At 55.0% G+C, this 21,740-nt stretch overlaps 1 protein-coding gene across 1 annotated transcript in view; it reads left to right on the top strand.

Moving 5' to 3' along the window:
• Positions 1-2,642: 2,642 nt before the first annotated feature.
• LOC134347323 (E3 ubiquitin-protein ligase RNF19B-like) overlaps positions 2,643-21,740 on the top strand; it is a 77,326-nt gene continuing 58,228 nt past the window's right edge. Inside the window, exon 1 of the mRNA XM_063049718.1 lies at positions 2,643-2,795. Coding sequence (XP_062905788.1) covers positions 2,643-2,795 — 153 coding nt within the window. The remainder of the gene's footprint in view (positions 2,796-21,740) is intronic.

Genomic DNA, 21,740 nt, shown 5'->3' with positions numbered 1-21,740 from the left:
GCGCGTCTGCATCACACCGCGCCTGGGAGCGTACACATTGATAAAATGCAATGGTACGCCATCCAGGCGCACAACCAGGTGGAGCAGACGGCCGGGCACAACGTCTTGGACCCTTTCAATTACTGGCTGGAAGGTCGGGGCCAACAGGATCGCCACCCCGCTAGAAATGGAGCTGAGGTGGCTCATGTAGACCCCGCCCTGCCACTCCAGGTGCCAAGCAGACTCGTCCCCAGGGATGGTATGGGTTTCCTGCAGGAAACTCACCGTATACCGCCCATCCCTGAGGACTGAGAGATTGTTATGCCTGCGAAGAGGACCCCTGCTGCCGTTTACATTGAGACTAGCTATGGTAAGCTTCATGGCGGGAGCACACTAGGTCTCAGCAGCTGCGCCCATTTCGGTGAGAGCGGAGGCGCCTTCCACCACACTGTCCGGAAAGAAAGCAAGGATACTTTTTGCCTTCTGGGCTCGAGCGGTACCAGCAACACCCTGTGACCCACCATCCCCCGTAGGAGCGAGGCTGCTTCTCCCTCTGATGTCCCTTACTAGGTCATCTAGGAAAGATTTTAGTTGCCGTCTGTCGTTCCCCACCACCGCATTCCTCTTTCCCTTTCCCTTTCGTCTGAGGATGACTCGCAGGGACCTCACCAGCCTCGGCATGCTGGGCCAGCGAAGCGAGGCTAGTTGAGGCCGGTGCTTGGCACCCTCAGAGGTGAGAATGAAATGCTTAATTTCCTCTACAGGTATCAATGGGGATTTCTCAGGACGGGTGAGGATGTCCATTGTTTCACTATCGAAAGAGTCCCCCTCCAACCCGTCACTGCAGACAGAATCCCCATCGGCCTCCCCGCATGTTCCAATAGATGGCTGCGCCTGCGACCCACACCGCGCAGCGGGCACCTCGCTCTTACCTGCCTTCTCCACCGTCGCATCAGCCTCATCCACATTTGCGACAGTGGAGAGACAATCCCAGGGACTCCCTGCAAGTCATTTATTGCTGGGGTCGATGTGCACAGAATATCGTCCCCCTAGGGGGCAGGCATAGAGGGGAACCCGGCACCTTTGGTCCAAGGGATTCATAAGCCGCCTGGTGCTGAGAATGAGAGAGCTTTGCCTCGTCTCCTCTTACACTATTCGGTACACTGGCCTCCAGAGAGGCGCTGTCTTGTAGGTCCTGGGTGGAGGCCTCCAGGGCTGCCTCATTTGTGCAAACAGGCCTATCACAAGCTTTTTGCACAACCACACCATCTACCCCAGGACTGGTGGCTACATCTGAGGACTCAGGTTTAGAACCAACCCCTACCCGGATTCCCACCCCTTCCTGGGACTCCCCCGCATCTACATCCCCTGCCCTCTTGCGGGAACGTTCCCTTCTCCTCTTCACGCTGGAGGAGCACACAGGTGCAGGCTTCACCGATGGGGCGGCGCCTTCTGTTTCCATCGCCCCGTCTGCTTGCGCACCTCCCCGAGCCCCACGCTCCACTTCAGACGAAATGGGTGTGAGCTCTGCGGCCTCAAAGGCCCGCTTCTTACTATGTTTGGATTTCCCCTTTGCCTTCTTACTCCGCACAGACTCCACCCCGTCCCCCACCTGAACTACAGGGAGAGGAGCAGGGACCGACCCAACCGTAGAAGTAGGGACAGGGGTAGGGGTAGGGGCAGGGTGAGGGGCTGGGGCAGGATCACGGGCGGGGGCAGGGTCAGATGCAGGTGCAGGCGCACGCGCAGGAGTAGGATCAGGGGCAGAGGTAGCTGCGGCACTGGTGCCCGAAGTGGGCTCCCTCGGGTTCCGGGCGGCAGGACAGTCCCTCCGAAAGTGCCCCACCTCCCTGCACGCATGGCACCGTGGGCGCTCGGAGCTCCAGTACACCTGATAATCTACTCCCTCGTGCCGGACAGTAAAGCGGCCCTCAACATCGTCCTCCCTCTCCAGCTGCATGAAAACCTGACGCCAGAAAGAGATTACGGTGCGGAGGGTGCGTCTCTTAAATTTGTGTCGGATGGCAGTAATCTCCGACCTTACTTGCCCTAAACGGGCCAGTGGGGGAAGCAAGTCCTCATTTGGAATGAAAGGATTAACATGCCCAAGCACGATACGTTGCGTGGGGGCCGTCACCAGCTCCATAGGTAAAAAGATGTTGTCCACCGTGACTCCCCTGCTTAGGGCCCGGTGCATTAGCTCTTCATTCACCAGATAGAACACCGCCTTTCCGAACTCCTTCTCGGTGGCCAGAATACCACCTTTCCCCACAAGGTCCTCCATTGCCTCCGTACACTTTTCTAGTGTCATTCCAGGGCGCAAAATACATTGCACCCCACGTTCCACCTTCACCGACCGAAACAGGGCGTTGTCCGAGGCCGGGGAGGCAGCCGCCCTTGCGTAACTCCCCGAAGGCCCGCGACTCCCTGGAGACCGGTCCGGCATGCTGGCGCTCTTTCCAGTCCGAGAATCCTACAGCGCTGTCGATTAGAAGTCCCGGAGCGAAACGAGTAACTGGCCGGGAAAGTTTGCAGTCGACAGTTCCTCGCTGGCTCGGCGCCAGGAAAGGCTCCGTCGGACTTGCAGAGACCCAGGCCGGGAGAGGCCGAAACGTCCTTCAAGATGCTCCGGCACCGGCACCTGACGAAAAATCAGGAAAACAATGGAGGAGGAACGTTGCCCCGATGTCAATGGGGGGAAAACGACGGCTTTGCCTCCGGTTTTGGAGCGAAACCAGCTTCCTGGCGAGTTGCCAGCGGCCGCAGCTGGGAGCTACGCAGTAAGCAGCCGCCGACAAACTCAGTCCAAACTGGCAGTAAAACTCCACAGCGAGCTTCCACACCAACGCCGTCACTCACTCAGTTATCCAAGAGACTTTTAGAGCCACCTCCAAAGTATTCCACGAACTTTATCCAGTAGTTTTCCTTCGATTTCTCCCAGCTCAGTCAGCACAGCTCCTCTCTGTGTCTGACCCCGGAAGTGTGTGATAGGACAGTGTGGAGGGAGTTTCTCTCTGTGTCTGATTCAGCAGTGTGTGATGGGCCAGCGTAGAGGGAGTTTCTCTCTGTCTCTGACCCAGGAATTTGTGATGGGTCATTGTGGAGGGAGTTTCATTCTGTGTCTGACACAGGAGTGTGTGATGTGACAGTGTGGAAGGAGTTTCATTCTGTGTCTGAGCCAGGAGTGTGTGATGGAACCGTGTGGAGAGAGTTTCGCTCTGTGTCTGATCCAGGAGTGTGTGCTGGGAAGGTGTGGAGGGAGATTCGCTTTATATCTGATCCAGGAGTGTGTGATGGGACAGTGCGGAAGCAGTTTCACTCTCTGTCTGATCCAGGAATATGTGATGGGACGGTGTGGAGGGAGTTTCACTCTGTCTCTGACCTTGGGAATATGTGAAGTGACAGTGTGGAGGGAGTTTCATTCTGTGTCTGAACCAGGAGTGTGTGATGGAACAGTGCAGAGAGGGTTTCGCTCTGTGTCTGACCCAGGAGTGTGTGATGGAAAGGTGTGGATGGAGTTTCACTCTGTGTCTTAACCCAGGAGTGTGTGATGGGACGGAGTGCAGGGAGATTCACTCTGTATTTGATCCAGGAGTGTGTGATGGGATGGTGTGGAGGGAGCTTCACTCTGTGTCTGATGCAGGAGTGTGTGATGGGATGGTGTGGAGGGAGATGCATTCTGTGTCTAACCCTGGGAATGTGTGATGGGATGGTGTGGGGGGAGTTTTGTTCTGTCTGATCCAGGAGTATGTGATCGGACAGCGTGGAGGGAGTTTTTCTCTGTGCCTGATCCGGGAGTGAGTGATGGGACAGGGTGGAGGGAGTTTCATTCTGTGTCTGACCCAGGAGTGTGTGATGGGACGGTGTGGAGGGAGCTTCACTCTGTGTCTGACCCAGGAGTGTGTGATGGGACAGGGTGGATGGAGTTTCATTCTGTGTCTGACCCAGGAGTGTGTGATGGGACGGTGTGGAGGGAGTTTCACTCTGTGTCTGATCCAGGAGTGAGTGATGGGACGGTGTGGAGGGAGATTAGCTTTGTATCTGATCCAGGAGTGTGTGATGGGACAGTGTGGAGAGGTTACGCTCTGTGTTTGACCCAGGAGTGTGTGATGGGACAGTGTGGAGAGAGTTTCGCTCTTTGTGCGGATGGTGTTTCGCTCTGTGTCTTATCCCAGGAGTGTGTGATGGGACGGTGTGGAGGGAGATTCACTCTGTATTTGATCCAGGAGTGTGTGATGGGATGGTGTGGAGGGAGCTTCACTCTGTGTCTGATCCAGGAGTGTGTGACGGGATGGTGTGGAGGGAGTTTCGCTCTGTCTCTGACCCAGGAGAGTGTGATGGGACAGGATGGAGGGAGTTTTATTCTGTGTCTGACACCAGGAGTGTGTGATGGGACAGTACGGAAGGAGTTTCACTCTGTGTCTGATCCAGGAGTGTGTGATGGGATGGTGTGGAGGGAGATGCACTCTGGTCTAACCCTGGGAATGTGTGATCTGATGGTATGGACAGAGTTTTGCTCTGTCTGATCCAGGAGTGTTTGATGTGACAGTGCGGAGGGAGTTTCATTGTGTGTCTGACCCAGGAGTGTGTGATAGGACGGTGTGGATGGAGTTTCACTGTGTCTGACCCCAGGAATGTGTGATGGGACGGTGTGGAGGGAGTTTTGCTCAGTCTTATCCAGGAGTGTGTGATCGGACAGTGTGGGGGGAGATTTGCTCTGTGTCTGATCCAGGAGTGTGTGATGGGACAGTGTGGAGGGAGCATCACTCTGTGTCTGATTCAGCAGTGTGTGATGGGACAGCGAGGAGGGAGTTTTGCTCTGTGTCTGACCCAGGAGTGTGTGATGGGTTGGTGTGGAGGGAGATCACTCTGTGTCTCATCCAGGCGTGTGTGATGGAATGGTGTGGAGGGAGATTCACTCTGTGTCTAACCCTGGGAATGTGTGATGGGATGGTATGGACGGAGTTTTGCTCTGTCTGATCCAGGAGTGTATGATGTGACAGTGCGGAGGGAGCTTCATTGTGTGTCTGTCCCACGAGTGTGTGATAGGACGGTGTGGATGGAGTTTCACTCTGTGTCTGATCCAGGAGTGTGTGATGGGATGGTGTGGAGGGAGATGCACTCTGGTCTAACCCTGGGAATGTGTGATCTGATGGTATGGACAGAGTTTTGCTCTGTCTGATCCAGGAGTGTTTGATGTGACAGTGCGGAGGGAGTTTCATTGTGTGTCTGACCCAGGAGTGTGTGATAGGACGGTGTGGATGGAGTTTCACTGTGTCTGACCCCAGGAATGTGTGATGGGACGGTGTGGAGGGAGTTTTGCTCAGTCTTATCCAGGAGTGTGTGATCGGACAGTGTGGGGGGAGATTTGCTCTGTGTCTGATCCAGGAGTGTGTGATGGGACAGTGTGGAGGGAGCATCACTCTGTGTCTGATTCAGCAGTGTGTGATGGGACAGCGAGGAGGGAGTTTTGCTCTGTGTCTGACCCAGGAGTGTGTGATGGGTTGGTGTGGAGGGAGATCACTCTGTGTCTCATCCAGGCGTGTGTGATGGAATGGTGTGGAGGGAGATTCACTCTGTGTCTAACCCTGGGAATGTGTGATGGGATGGTATGGACGGAGTTTTGCTCTGTCTGATCCAGGAGTTTATGATGTGACAGTGCGGAGGGAGCTTCATTGTGTGTCTGTCCCACGAGTGTGTGATAGGACGGTGTGGATGGAGTTTCACTCTGTGTCTGATCCAGGAGTGTGTGATGGGATGGTGTGGAGGGAGATGCACTCTGTGTCTCACCCTGGGAATGCGTGATGGGATGGTGTGGGGTGAGTTTTGCTCTGTCTGACCCAGGAGTGTGTGATTGGACAGGGTGGAGGGAGTTTCATTCTGTGTCTGACCCAGGAGTGTGTGATGGGACAGGGTGGAGGGAGTTTCATTCTGTGTCTGACCCAGGAGTGTGTGTTGGGACGGTGTGGAGGGAGATTCGCTTTGTATCTGATCCAGGAGTGTGTGATGGGATGGTGTGGAGGGAGCTTCACTCTGTGTCTGATCTTGGGAATGTGTGATGGGATCGTGTGGAGGGAGCTTTGCTCTGTCTGATCCTGGAGTGTATGATGGGAATGTGCATAGGGAGTTTCATTCTGTCTCTGACCCGAGGAGCGTGTGATGGGACAGTGCGGAAGCAGTTTCACTCTCTGTCTGATCCAGGAATATGTGATGGGACGGTGTGGAGGGAGTTTCACTCTGTGTCTGACCTTGGGAATGTGTGATGGGATGGTGTGGAGGGAGTCTTGCTCTGTCTGATCCAAGAGTGTGTGATCGGGCAGTGTGGAGGGAGTTTCATTCTGTGTCTGACCCAGGAGTGTGTGATAGGACGGTGTGGATGGAGTTTCACTGTGTCTGACCGCAGGAATGTGTGATGGAATGGTGTGGAGGTAGTTTCGCTCTGTGTCTGACCCCAGGAATGTGTGATGGGACGGTGTGGAGGGAGTTTTGCTCTGCCTTATCCAGGAGTGTGTGACCGGACAGTGTGGGGGGAGATTTGCTCTGTGTCTGATCCAGGAGTGTGGGATGGGACAGTGTGGAGGGAGATTAGCTTTGTATCTGATCCAGGAGTGTGTGATGGGACAGTGTGGAGAGGTTACGCTCTGTGTTTGACCCAGGAGTGTGTGATGGGACAGTGTGGAGAGAGTTTCGCTCTGTGTCTGATCCAGTAGTGTGTGTTCTGACGGTATGGAGGGAGATTCGCTCTGTGTCTGATCCAGCACTGCGTGATGGGACGGTGTGGAGCGAGATTCACTGTTTCTCTATCCCCAGGAGTGTGTGCTGGGACAGTGTCGAGGGAGCATCTCTCTGTGTCTGACCCTGCGAGTATGTGATGGGCCAGCGTAGAGGGAGTTTCTCTCTGTGTCTGACGCAGGAATTTGTGATGGGGCAGTGTGGAGGGAGTTTCATTCTGTGTCTGACCCAGGAGTGTGTGATGTGACAGTGTGGAGGGAGTTTCATTCTGTGTCTGACCCAGGAGTGTGTGATGGAACAGTGTGGAGAGGGTTTCGCTCTGTGTCTGACCCAGGAGTGTGTGATGGAAAGGTGTGAATGGAGTTTCACTCTGTGTCTTAACCCAGGAGTGTGTGATGGGACGGAGTGCAGGGAGATTCACTCTGTATTTGATCCAGGAGTGTGTGATGGGATGGTGTGGAGGGAGCATTACTCTGTGTCTGAATCAACAGTGTGTGATGGTCAGCGTGGAGGGAGTTTCACTCTGTGTCTGACCCAGGAGTGTGTGATGGGACAGGGTGGAGGGAGTTTCATTCTGTGTCTGACCCAGGAGTGTGTGATGGGACAGTGTGCAGGGAGTTTCACTCTGTGTCTGACACAGGAGTGTGTGATGGGACGGTGTGGAGGGAGTTTCACTCTGTGTCTGATCCAGGAGTGAGTGATGGGACGGTGTTGAGGGAGATTAGCTTTGTATCTGATCCAGGAGTGTGTGATGGGACAGTGTGGAGAGGTTACGCTCTGTGTTTGACCCAGGAGTGTGTGTTGGGATGGTGTGGAGGGAGATTTGCTCTGTGTCTGATCCAGCACTGCGTGATGGGACGGTGTGGAGGGAGATTCACTGTGTCACTGACCCCTTTTTTTTTTTTTTTTTACAAAATTCTTTATTACAAATGTCGGTGCTATACAATATTTACAAACCCAGTGACTAACATATTTACTACACTACATACAGACAATACATCTTAAACCAATATATTGCCATCCTCATCAATGATGGCATTTACACCCCGCGGAGCCCAACGGTCCCGGAACACCTCTACGGTCGCCGTGGACTGTGCGTATTCCTTTTCAATGTTCACCCGGGCACGAACATACCCCCTAAACATAGCCAGGCAGTCCGCCCGGGGAGAACCTCCTGCCACCCTTTTCCAGGAGCCACGGATGGCAATTTTCGCCAGCCCCAGGAGCAAGTTGACAAGGACATCCTCATCCCTCTGTGCCCCCCTCCTTACTGGATGACCATATATAAATAGGGTGGGACTGAAATGCAACCAGAAGGCGAGAAGCAGCCCACGCAAAAACGCGAAAAGGGGCTGCAGCCTCACACACTCCACGTACATGTGGTACACGGTCTCCTCCAGCCCGCAGAAGTGACACGCGGCTGGGAGATCCGTGTACAGACTGAAGAACTTATTGCAGGGCACCGCTTTATGCAGCACCCTCCAGCCGAGATCCCCAAGGTGCATGGGGAGGACTCCCTTGTAAAGGGACTTCCATTGGGGACCCCCCTCACCTCCAGCTGGAAAGACCGACCGCCATGGCGTGTCGGGACGGTGGACAAAGGCGAGGAAGTGGAGGGTGTGGAGCAGCAGCCCATAAAGGTACCTCCTGCCTGCATCCCTGAATGGGATTGTGGGTGTCGATGAAAGACGGCTCAAGTTGTGTGGATTCGTCTCTCGGGTAAGGCTGCGGGGCCTGGGCCCGACGAGCAGCTCAGCTTGAGTCGATCCACACACCTGAGCCGCACCGACATCCGCTGAGGCAGGGCAAGGGTCGGCCAGGACCCCGCCCTCTGCCAGAGGAGGGGATTCCCGGCCTGAGGCAACCATGTTCCAGACTCTCAGTAGGTCCTGATAGAAGCCGGGCAGCCTCTGCAAAGCAGCACGGCTGACGCCTGCCGGTGGTAGCTGCATATCTTCGTGAAGGCAGCAGCCCCTCCGGAGGAAGAAAGTCGCCAACACGTGCCACCTGGGAGGGCGCTCGGCGTACAGGAATCTCTGCAGAGTCCTGAGGCGGAGAGCCGCCAGTCGTGTGCGTACACACACCAGCGACTGTCCGCCCTCTCCTACTGGGAGACTCAGAACCGCTGCAGAGACCCAGTGTTTCCTGTTTCCCCAGAAGAAGTCCACCAGCTTCCTCTGCATTCTCGCAACAAAAGGGGCAGGGGGGGCCAAGGTGACCATCCGGTACCACAACATGGAGGCCACCAGCTGGTTTATGACCACCACCCTGCCTCGATAGGAAAGCACCCTGAGAAGGCCTGACCAGCGCCCTAGCCGGGCCATGACCTTTGTCTCCAGGTCCTGCCAGTTCGCCAGCCAGGTCTCCCCAGAAGGACTCAGGTAGACTCCCAGATAGAGAAGACGTCTGGTGCTCCACTCAAAAGCTCTCATCTCCTCCGGCAGGGAGTCCACCTGCCACTGGCCTACTAAGAGTCCGGAACATTTCGCCCAGTTGATCCTGGCGGAGGATGCCGCCGAGAAAACATCTTGGCACTCGCGCATCCTCCGCAGGTCACAGGGGTCTGTCATCATGAGGAGTACGTCATCGGCGTAGGCCGAGAGGACGACCCTCATGTCCGGTTCGCGCAGAACCAGACCTGTCAGCCTTCGCCGAAGAAGGCCGAGGAATGGCTCGACACAGATCGCATACAGTTGACCGGACATGGGGCACCCTTGACGCACTCCTCTTCGGAAGTGGATAGGTCCTGTCAGTGATCCGTTGATCTTAACTAGGCACTCTGCGGCAGAGTACAGGAGCCGAACTCGGGCCACAAAGTGTGGTCCGAGCCCAAAAGCCTGCAGGGTGCCCAGCAGGAAACTGTGGTCCACCCGGTCAAACGCCTTCTCCTGGTCAAGAGAAAGAAACGCCGCCGGGGTCCCAGTCTCCTGGAGCAGGTGGATCAGGTCCCGTACTAGGTGGACATTGTCCTGGATGGAGCGGCCCGGGACCGTGTAAGATTGGTCAGGATGGACCACCTGTCCAATTACCGAACCCAGACGGTTGGCCATTGCCCGGGCGAAGATCTTGTAGTCCGCGCACAAGAGGGAGACCGGCCGCCAGTTCTTTAGCAGGCGGAGGTCTCCCTTCTTGGGCAGTAGGACCACAACAGCTCTTCGCCATGAGAGGGGCATTTCTCCGGTGGCTAGGCTCTCCCCTAGGACAAGGCTGTAATCATCCCCCAGGACATCCCAAAAAGCCTGATAAAACTCAACACTCAGTCCATCCAAACCAGGGGACTTGCCCCTCCGGAGTTGCCGAAGGGCAGTGGACAGCTCCTCCCGAGTCAGGGGGGCATCCAGACGCACTGCATCCTCTGGACTGACCTTAGGCAAATCCTTCCAGACCTCATTGCACGCCTCCGCATTTGACGGATCAGGCGAGAATAAGGACCGATAGAATGAACGGACCTCGTTGTTAATTCCATCAGGGTCCGTGATGGAGGAGCCATCGGCAGCCAGCAATTCCACTAGCTGCTTTTGAACTCCCCGCCACCTCTCCAACGAGTAGAAGAAGGGTGAGCCACGGTCCAAATCCTGCAGCATTTGGATCCGTGACCTCACGTACGCACCTCGGGACTGCTGAAGCTGCAAGTCCCTTAGTGCGTCCTTCTTCTCCTGGTATTCCTGCCACAGCTGCTGGTCTCCAGTGGTCGGACCGAGGCGGGACTCCAGGTCAAGCAATGCTCTCTCAAGCCGCTCAATCTCAGAGCCCCGCCTTTTTGTCGACCCCCTAGTGTACTCCCGACATAAAAACCGGATGTGGGCTTTGCCCACATCCCACCATAGCCGTAGGGAGCAGAACTCTCCCGCCTCTCCTTCCAGGAGACCCAGAACGCTCGGAACGAATCCCGGAAACGGCTGTCCTCCAGCAGCCGGTTGTTAAAATGCCAATACCCGGATCCCACCCGAGGGTGTAGTGGAATAAATTCCATCCACACAAGGTGATGATCCGAGCACGACACTGGCCGCATGGAGGACGCCGACACGCGGGAGGCGTAGGCCCGAGAGATGTAAATGCGGTCTATCCTGGAACCTCCTTCTCTAGACCTTCTCGAGAAGGCGCTAGAGTTGGGGTGAAAATTCCGCCAGCTGTCCACCAAGTCAAAGGAGCCGACTAGCTCCTTTAACTTTTTTGCCGATGCTGGGTCGCGTTGGAGGCCCGAACGGTCCTCCGCCTCGAGGGTACAATTGAAATCTCCCCCGAGGATGACGCAGTCCCCAGGATCGATGGAGCTCAGCAGGGTGGACAGCTGACAGAATAGGCGCGTCTGCATCACACCGCGCCTGGGAGCGTACACATTGATAAAATGCAATGGTACGCCATCCAGGCGCACAACCAGGTGGAGCAGACGGCCGGGCACAACGTCTTGGACTCTTTCAATTACTGGCTGGAAGGTCGGGGCCAACAGGATCGCCACCCCGCTAGAAATGGAGCTGAGGTGGCTCATGTAGACCCCGCCCTGCCACTCCAGGAGCCAAGCAGACTCGTCCCCAGGGATGGTATGGGTTTCCTGCAGGAAACTCACCGTATACCGCCCATCCCTGAGGACTGAGAGATTGTTATGCCTGCGAAGAGGACCCCTGCTGCCGTTTACATTGAGACTAGCTATGGTAAGCTTCATGGCGGGAACACACTAGGTCTCAGCAGCTGCGCCCATTTCGGTGAGAGCGGAGGCGCCTTCCACCACACTGTCCGGAAAGAAAGCAAGGATACCTTTTGCTTTCCGGGCTCGAGCGGTACCAGCAACACCCTGTGACCCACCATCCCCCGTAGGAGCGAGGCTGCTTCTCCCTCTGATGTCCCTTACTAGGTCATCCAGGAAAGATTTTAGTTGCCGTCTGTCGTTCCCCACCACCGCATTCCTCTTTCCCTTTCCCTTTCGTCTGAGGATGACTCGCAGGGACCTCACCAGCCTCGGCATGCTGGGCCAGCGAAGCGAGGCTAGCTGAGGCCGGTGCTTGGCACCCTCAGAGGTGAGAATGAAATGCTTAATTTCCTCTACAGGTATCAATGGGGATTTCTCAGGAGGGGTGAGGATGTCCATTGTTTCACTATCGAAAGAGTCCCCCTCCAACCCGTCACTGCAGACAGAATCCCCATCGGCCTCCCCGCATGTTCCAATAGATGGCTGCGCCTGCGACCCACACCGCGCAGCGGGCACCTCGCTCTTACCTGCCTTCTCCACCGTCGCATCAGCCTCATCCACATTTGCGACAGTGGAGAGACAATCCCCAGGGACTCCCTGCAAGTCATTTATTGCTGGGGTCGATGTGCACAGAATATCGTCCTCCCTAGGGGGCAGGCATAGAGGGGAACCCGGCACCTTTGGTCCAAGGGATTCATAAGCCGCCTGGTGCTGAGAATGAGAGAGCTTTGCCTCGTCTCCTCTTACACTATTCGGTACACTGGCCTCCAGAGAGGCGCTGACTTGTAGGTCCTGGGTGGAGGCCTCCAGGGCTGCCTCATTTGTGCAAACAGGCCTATCACAAGCCTTTTGCACAACCACACCATCTACCCCAGGACTGGTGGCTACATCTGAGGACTCAGGTTTAGAACCAACCCCTACCCGGATTCCCACCCCTTCCTGGGACTCCCCCGCATCTACATCCCCTGCCCTCTTGCGGGAACGTTCCCTTCTCCTCTTCACGCTGGAGGAGCACACAGGTGCAGGCTTCACCGATGGGGCGGCGCCTTCTGTTTCCATCGCCCCGTCTGCTTGCGCACCTCCCCGAGCCCCACGCTCCACTTCAGACGAAATGGGTGTGAGCTCTGCGGCCTCAAAGGCCCGCTTCTTACTATGTTTAGATTTCCCCTTTGCCTTCTTACTCCGCACAGACTCCACCCCGTCCCCCACCTGAACTACAGGGAGAGGAGCAGGGACCGACCCAACCGTAGAAGTAGGGACAGGGGTAGGGGTAGGGGCAGGGTGAGGGGTAGGGGCAGGGTCAGATGCAGGTGCAGGCGCACGCGCAGGAGTAGGATCAGGGGCAGAGGTAGCTGCGGCACTGGTGCCCGAAGTGGGCTCCCTCGGGTTCCGGGCGGCAGGACAGTCCCTCCGAAAGTGCCCCACCTCCCTGCACGCATGGCACCGTGGGCGCTCGGAGCTCCAGTACACCTGATAATCTACTCCCTCGTGCCGGACAGTAAAGCGGCCCTCAACATCGTCCTCCCTTTCCAGCTGCATGAAAACCTGACGCCGGAAAGAGATTACGGTGCGGAGGGTGCGTCTCTTAAATTTGTGTCGGATGGCAGTAATCTCCGACCTTACTTGCCCTAAACGGGCCAGTGGGGGAAGCAAGTCCTCATTTGGAATGAAAGGCTTAACATGCCCAAGCACGATACGTTGCGTGGGGGCCGTCACCAGCTCCATAGGTAAAAAGATGGTGTCCACCGTGACTCCCCTGCTTAGGGCCCGGTGCACTAGCTCTTCATTCACCAGATAGAACACCGCCTTTCCGAACTCCTTCTCGGTGGCCAGAATACCACCTTTCCCCACAAGGTCCTCCATTGCCTCCGTACACTTTTCTAGTGTCATTCCAGGGCGCAAAATACATTGCACCCCACGTTCCACCTTCACCGACCGAAACAGGGCGTTGTCCGAGGCCGGGGAGGCAGCCGCCCTTGCGTAACTCCCCGAAGGCCCGCGACTCCCTGGAGACCGGTCCGGCATGCTGGCGCTCTTTCCAGTCCGAGAATTTTGCGGCGGTGCCAGTTAGAAGTCCTGGAGCGAGTCGAATAACTGGCCGGGAAAGTTTGCAGTCGACAGTTCCTCGCTGGCTCGGCGCCAGGAAAGGCTCCGTCGGACTTGCAGAGACCCAGGCCGGGAGAGGCCGAAACGTCCTTCCAGATGCTCCGGCACCGGCACCGACACCGACACCGGACGAAAAATCAGGAAAACAATGGAGGAGGAACGTTGCCCCGATGTCAATGGGGGGAAAACGACGGCGTTTGCCTCCGGTTTTGGAGCGAACCGGCTTACTGGCGAGTTGCCAGCGGCCGCAGCTGGGAGCTACGCAGTAAGCAGCCGCCAACAAACCCAGTCCAAACCGGCAGCAAAAACTCCACACCGAGCTTCCACGCCAACGCCGTAACTCACTCAGTTGTCCAAGAGACTTTTAGAGCCACCTCCAAAGTATTCCACGAACTTTATCCAGTAGTTTTCCTTCGATTTCTCCCAGCTCAGTCAGCACAGCTCCTCTCTGTGTCTGACCCTGGGAGTGTGTGATCGGACAGTGTCGAGGGAGCATCACTCTGTGTCTGACCCTGGGAATGTGTGATAGGACAGTGTGGAGCGAGTTTCTCTCTGTGTCTCATTCAGCAGTGTGTGATGGGCCAGCGTAGAGGGAGTTTCTCTCTGTCTCTGACCCAGGTATTTGTGATGGGGCAGTGTGGAGGGAGTTTCATTCTGTCTCTGACCCAGGAGTGTGTGATGTGACAGTGTGGAAGGAGTTTCATTCTGTGTCTGACCCAGGAGGGTGAGATGGAACAGTGTGGAGAGAGTTTCGCTCTGCGTCTGATCCAGGAGTGTGTGCTGGGAAGGTGTGGAGGGAGATTCGCTTTGTATCTGATCCAGGAGTGTGTGATGGGATGTTGTGGAGGGAGTTTCACGCTGTGTCTGATCCAGGAGCGTGTGATGGGACGGTATGGAGGGAGCTTCACTCTGTGTCTGATCTTGGGAATGTGTGATGGGATGGTGTGGAGGGAGCTTTCCTCTGTCTGATCCAGGAGTGTATAATGGAAATGTGCGTAGGGAGTTTCATTCTGTGTCTGACCCCAGGAGCGTGTGATGGGACAGTGCGGAGCAGTTTCACTCTCTGTCTGATCCAGGAATGTGTGATGGGACGGTGTGGAGGGAGTTTCACTCTGTGTCTGACCCTGGGAGTGTGTGATGGGATGGGGTGGAGGGAGATTCGCTCTGTGTCTGATTCAGGAGTGTGTGATGGGACGGTGTGGAGGGAGTTTCACTCTGTGTCTGATCCAGGAGTGTGTGATGTGACGGTGTGAAGGGAGATTCGCTTTGTATCTAATCCAGCAGTGTATGATCGGACAGTGTGGAGACGTTTCGCTCTGTGTCAGACCCAGGAGTGTGTGATCGGACAGTGTGGAGAGGTTTCGCTCTGTGTCTGATCCAGGAATGTGTGTTGGGCCGGTGTGGAGGGGGATTCGCTCTGTGTCTGATCCAGCACTGCGTAATGGGACGGTGTGGAGGGAGATTCACTGTGTGTCTGACCCCAGGAGTGTGTGATCGGACAGTGTCGAGGGAGCATCACTCTGTGTCTGACCCTGGGAGTGTGTGATAGGACGGTGTGGAGGGAGTTTCTCTCTGTGTCTGATTCAGCAGTGTGGTGGGCCAGCGTTGAGGGAGTTTCTCTCTGTCTCTGACCCAGGAATTTGTGATGGGGCAGTGTGGAGGGAGCTTCATTCTGTGTCTGACCCAGGAGTGTGTGATGGGACAGTGTGGATAAAGTTTCGCTCTGTGTCTGATCCAGGAGAGTGTGATGGGGCGGTGTGGAGGGAGATTCACTCTGCATCTGATCCAGGAGTGTGTGATGGGATGGTGTGTAGGGAGATCACTCTGTGTCTGATCCAGGAGTGTGTGATGGGATGGTGTGGAGGAGATTCGCTCTGTGTCTGATCCAGGAGTTTGTGATGGGACAGCGTGGAGAGAGTGTCATTCTGTGTCTGATTCAGCAGTATGTGATGGGACAGTGTGGAGGGAGTTTTGCTCTGTGTCTTATCCCGGAGTGTGTGATGGGACAGTGTGGATGGAGTTTCATTCTGTGTCTGACCCAGGAGTGTGTGATGGGGCAGCGTAGAGGCAGTTTCTCTCTGTGTCTGACCCAGGAGTGTGTGATGGGGCAGTGTGGAGGGAGTTTCATTCTGTGTCTGACCTAGGAGTGTGTGTTGGGACAGTGCGGAGAGAGTTTCACTCTGTCTGACACCCTGGGAATGTGTGATAGGACGATGTGTAGGAAGTTTCATTCTGTGTCTAACCCTGGAGTGTGTGATGGGATGGTGTGGCGGGAGCTTCACTCTGTGTCTGATCCCAGGAGTGTGTGATGGGACAGTGTGGAGGGAGTTTAGCTCTGTGTCTGACCCTGGGAATGTGTGATGGGATTGTTTGTGGGGAGTTTCACTCTATGTCTGACCCTGGGAGTGTGTGATTGGATGGTGTGGAGGGAGCTTCACTCTGTGTCTGACCTTGGGAATGTGTGATGCGATGGTGTGGTGGGAGATTCGCTCTGTGTCTGATCCAGGACTGTTTGATCGGACAGTGCGGAGGGAGTTTCATTCTGTGTCTGACCCAGGAGTGTGTGATGGGATGGTGTGGAGGGAGATTCACTCTGTGTCTGACCCTGGGAGTGTGTGATGGGACGGTGTGGAGGGAGTTTCACTCTGTCTCTGATCCAGGAGTGTGTGATTGGACGGTGTGGAGGGAGTTTCACTCTGTGTCTGATCCAGGACTGTCTGACGGGACGTTGTGGAGGGAGATTCGCTTTGTATCTAATCCAGGAATGTGTGATGGGATGGTGTGGAGGGAGCTTCACTCTGTGTCCGACCTTGGGAATGTGTGATGGGATGGTGTGTAGGGAGTTTTGCTCTGTCTGATCCAGTAGTGTGTGATCGGACAGCGTGGAGGGAGCTTTGCTCTGTGTCTGATCCAGCTGTGTGTGCTGGGTCAGTGTGGAGGGTGTTTTATTCTGTTTCTGACACAGGAGTGTGTGATGGGACAGTGTGGAGGGAGTTTCATTCTGTGTCTGACCCAGGAGTGTGTTGATGGGACAGTGTGGAGGGAGTTTCACTCTGTGTCTGACACCGGGAGTGTGTGATTGGACAGCATGGAGGGAGTTTCTGTCTGTGCCTGACCCAGGAGTGTGTGATGGGACTGTGTGGAGGGAGTTTCATTCAGTGTCTGATCCAGGAGTGTGTGATGGGACAGTGTGGAGGGAGCTTCACTCTGTGTCTGACCTTGGGAATGTGCGATGGGATGGTGTGGAGGGAGTCTTGCTCTGTCTGATCCAAGAGTGTGTGATCGGGCAGTGTGGAGGGAGTTTCATTCTGTGTCTGACCCAGGAGTGTGTGATGGGACAGTGTGGAGAAAGTTTCGCTCTGTGCCTGACCCAGGGGTGTGTGATGGGACAGTGTGGAGGGAGTTTCATTCAGTGTCTGATCCAGGAGTGCGTGATGGACAGTGTGGAGGGAGCTTCACTCTGTGGCTGATCTTGGGAATTTGTGATGGGATCGTGTGGAGGGAGCTTTGCTCTGTCTGATCCAGGAGTATATGATGGGAATGTGCGGAGGGAGTTTCATTCTGTGTCTCACCCAGGAGTGTGTGATGGGACAGTGCGGAAGGAGTTTCACTCTGTGTCTGATCCAGGAATGTGTGATAGGATGGTGTGTAGGAAGATTCACTCTGTGTCTGACACTGGGAATGTGTGATGGGATGGTGTGGAGGGAGCTTCACTCTGTGTCTGACCTTGGAGTGTGTGATGGGATGGTGTGGAGGGAGTTATGCTCTGTGTCTGATCCCAGGAGTGTGTGATGGGACAGTGTGGAGGGAGTTTAGCTCTGTGTCTGACCCTGGGAATGTGTGATGGGACTGTTTGTGGGGAGTTTCACTCTATGTCTGATCCAGGGAGTGTGTGATGGGACGGTGTGGAGGGAGCTTCACTCTGTGTCTGACCTTGGGAATGTGTAATGGGATGGTGTGGAGGGAGTTTTGCTCTGTCTGATGCAGGAGTGTGTGATTGGACAGTGTGGAGGGAATTTTGCTCTGTGTCTGATCCAGGAGTGTGTGATGGGATGGTGTGGAGGGAGTTTTGCTCTGTCTGATCCAGGAGTGTATGATGTGACAGTGCGGAGGGAGTTTCATTCCGTGTCTGACCCCAGGAGCATGTGATGGGACAGTTCGGAAGGAGTTTCACTGTGTGTCTGATCCAGGAATGTGTGATGTGATGGTGTGGAGGGAATTTAGCTCTGTCTGATCCAGGAGTGTGTGATCGGACAGCGTGGAGGGAGTTTTGCTCTGTGTCTGATCCGGGAGTGTGTGATGGAACAGTGTGGAGGGAGCATCACTCTGTGTCTGATTCAGCAGTGTGTTGATGGGACAGTGTGGAGGGAGTTTCACTCTGTGTCTGAAACCGGGAGTGTGTAATTGGACAGCATGGAGGGAGTTTCTCTCTGTTTCTGACCCAGTAGTGTGTGATGGGACAGTGTGGAGGGAGATTCACTCTGTGTCTGTCCCCAGGAGCGTGTAATGCGACAGTGCGGAAGGAGTTTCACTCTGTGTCTGATCCAGGAATGCGTGATGGTACGGCGTGGAGGGAGTTTCACTCTGTATCTGACCTTGGGAATGTGTGATGGGATGGTGTGGAGGGAGTCTTGCTCTGTCTGATCCAAGAGTGTGTGATCGGGCAGTGTGGAGGGAGTTTCATTCTGTGTCTGACCCAGGAGTGTGTGATGGGACAGTGTGGAGAGAGTTTCGCTCCGTGTCTAATCCAGGAGTGTTTGATGGGACAGTGTGGAGGGAACATCACTCTGTGTCTAATCCAGGAGTGTGTGATCAGACAGTGCGGAGGGAGTTTCATTCTGTGTCTGACCCAGGAGTGTGTGATGGGACAGTGCGGAGGGAGTTTCATTCTGTGTCTGACCCAGGAGTGTGTGCTGGGTAGGTGTGGAGGGAGATTCGCTTTGTATCTGATCCAGGAGTGTGTGATGGGATGGTGTGGAGGGAGCTTTACTCTGTGTCTGACCTTGGGAATGTGTGATGGGATGGTGTGGATGGAGTTTTGCTCTGTCTGATCCAGGAGTGTGTGATTGGACAGTGTGGAGGGAGTTTTGCTCTGTTCTGATCCAGGAGTGTGCGATGGGATAGTGTGGAGGTAATATCACTTTGTCTCTTATTGAAGTGTGTGATGGGACAGTGTGGAGGGAGTTTCACTCTGTGTCTGATCCAGGAGTGTGTGATGGGACAGTGTGGAGGGAGTTTCCCTCTGTGTCTGACCCTGGAAGTGTGTGATGGGATGGTGTGGAGGGAGATTCGCTCTGTGTCTGATTCAGGGGTGTGTGTTGGGACGGTGTGGAGGGAGATTCGCTTTCTATCTGATCCAGGAGTGTGTGATGGGATGGTGTGGAGGGAACTTCAAATCTGTGTCTGATCCAGGAGTGTGTGATGGGACGGTATGGAGGGAGCTTCACTCTGTGTCTGATCTTGGGAATGTGTGATGGGATCGTGTCGAGGGAGCTTTGCTCTGTCTGATCCAGGAGTGTATAATGAGAATGTGCGGAGGGAGTTTCATTCTGTGTCTGAACCCAGGAGCGTGTGATGGGTCAGTGCGGAAGCAGTTTCACTTTGTGTCTGATCCAGGAGTGTGTGATGGGACGGTGTGGAGGGAGATTCACTCTGTATCTGATCCAGGAGTGTGTGATGGGATGGTGTGTAGGGAGATTCACTCTGTGTCTCACCCTGGGAATGAGTGATGGGATGGTGTGGAGGGAGTGTTGCTCTGTCTGATCCAGGAGTGTATGATGTGACAGTGCGGAGGGAGTTTCATTCTGTGTCTGACCCCAGGAGCATGTGATGGGACAGTTCGGAAGGAGTTTCACTCTGTGTCTGATCCAGGAATGTGTGATGGGACGGTGTGGAGGGAGCTTCACTCTGTGTCTGACCCAGCAGTATGCGATGGGACAGGGTGGAGGGAGTTTCATTCTGTGTCTGACCCAGGAGTGTGTGATGGAACAGTGTGGAGAGAGTTTCATTCTCTGTCTGACCCAGGAGTGTGTGATTAGATGGTGTGGAGGGAGTTTCACTCTGTGTCTGACCTTGGGAATGTGTGATGGGATGGGGTGGAAGGAGTCTTGCTCTGTCTGATCCAAGAGTGTGTGATCAGGCAGTGTGGAGGGAGTTTCATTCTGTGTCTGACCCAGGAGTGTGTGATGGGACAGTGTGGAGAGAATTTCGCTCTGTGTCTAATCCAGGAGTGTGTGATGGGATGGTGTGGAGGGAGATCATTCTGTGTCTGATCCAGGAGTGTGTGATGGGACAGTGTGGAGGGAGTTTCCCTCTGTGTCTGACCCAGGAGTGTGTGATGGGACAGTGTGGAGGGAGTTTCCCTCTGTGTCTTATTGAACAGTGTGTGATGGGACAGCGTGGAGGGAGTTTCGCTCTGTGTCTGACCCAGGAGTGTGTGATGGAACAGTGTGCAGGGAGTTTCATTCTGTGTCTGACTCAGGAGATTGTGATGGGACAGTGTGGAGGGAGTTTTATTCTGTGTCTGACCCAGGAGTGTGTTGATGGGACAGTGTGGAGGGAGTTTAGCTCTGTGTCTGACACAGGAGTGTGTGATGGGACAGTGTGGAGGGAGTTTCCCTCAGTGTCTGCTCCAGGAGTATGTGATGGGACGGTGTGGAGGGAGTTTCACTCTGTGTCTCATCCAGGAGTGTGTGATGGGACGGAGTGGAGGGAGCTTCACTCTGGGGCTGATCTTGGGAATGTGTGATGGGATCGTGTAGAGGGAGCTTTGCTCTGTCTGATCCAGGAATGTATGATGGGAATGTGCGGAGGGAGTTTCATTCTGCGTCTGACCCCAGGAGCGTGTGATGGGACAGTGCGGAAGGAGTTTCACTCTGTGTCTGATCCAGGAATGCATGATGGTACCGTGTGGAGGGAGTTTCACTCTGCGTCTGACCTTGGGAATGTGTGATGGGACAGTGTGGAGGGAGTTTAGCTCTGTGTCTGACACAGGAGTGTGTGATGGGACAGTGTGGAGGGAGTTTCATTCTGTGTCTGACCCAGGAGTGTGTGATGGGACAGTGTGGAGAGAGTTTCGCTCTGTGTGTAATCCAGGAGTGTTTGATGGGACGGTGTGGAGTGAGATTCACTCTGTATCTGGTCCAGGAGTGTGTGATGGGACGGCGTGGAGGGAGTTTCACTCTGTGTCTGATCCAGGAGTGTGTGATGGGACAGTGTGGAGGGAGTTTCATTCTGTGTCAGACACAGGAGTGTGTGATGGGACAGTGTGGAGGGAGTTTCACTCTGTGTCTGACCTTGGGAATGTATGATGGGATGGTGTGGAGGGAGTCTTGCTCTGTCTGATCCAAGAGTGTGTGATCGGGCGTGTGGAGGGAGTTTCATTCTGTGTCTGATCCAGGAGTGTATGATGGGAATGTGCGGAGAGAGTTTCATTCTGTGTCTGATCGAGGAATGTGTGAATGCATGGTGTGGAGGGAGATTCACTCTGTGTCTAACTCTGGGAATGTGTGATGGGATGGTGTGGAGGGAGTTTTGCTCTGTCTGATCCAGGAGTGTATGATGTGACAGTGCGGATGGAGTTTCATTCTGTGTCTGACCCCAGGAGCATGTGATGGGACAGTCCGGACGGAGTTTCACTCTGTGCCTGATCCAGGAATGTGTGATGGGACGGTGTGGAGGGAGCTTCACTCTGTGTCTGACCTTGGGAATGTGTGATGGGATGGTGTGGAGGGAGTTTAGCTCTGTCTGATCCAGGAGTGTGTGATCGGACAGCTTGGAGGGAGTTTTGCTCTGTGTCTGATCCGGGAGTGTGTGATGGGATAAAGTGGAGGGAGTTTCACTCTGTGTCTGACCCAGGAGTATGGGATGGGACAGGGTGGAGGGAGTTTCATTCTGTGTCTGACCCAAGAGTCTGTGATGGAACAGTGTGGAGGGAGTTTCATTGTGTGTCTGATCCAGGAGTGTGTGATGGGACAGTGTGGAGGGAGTTACATTCTCTGTCTGACCCAGGAGTGTGTGATGGAACAGTGTGGAGAGAGTTTCGCTCTGTATCTGGTCCAGGAGTGTGTGATGGGACGGTGTGGAGGGAGTTTCACTCTGTGTCTGACCTTGGGAATGTGTGATGGGATGGGGTGGAGGAAGTCTTGCTCTGTCTGATCCAAGAGTGTGTGATCGGGCGTGCGGAGAGAGATTCACTCTGTGTCTAACCCTGGGAATGTGTGATGGGATGGTGTGG

Source organism: Mobula hypostoma, chromosome 5 (genome assembly GCF_963921235.1).
Source record: "Mobula hypostoma chromosome 5, sMobHyp1.1, whole genome shotgun sequence".
NCBI lineage: Eukaryota > Metazoa > Chordata > Chondrichthyes > Myliobatiformes > Myliobatidae > Mobula > Mobula hypostoma.
The sequence above is the reverse complement of the archived record's forward strand: the minus strand, read 5'-3'. Positions and strand labels throughout refer to the sequence as shown.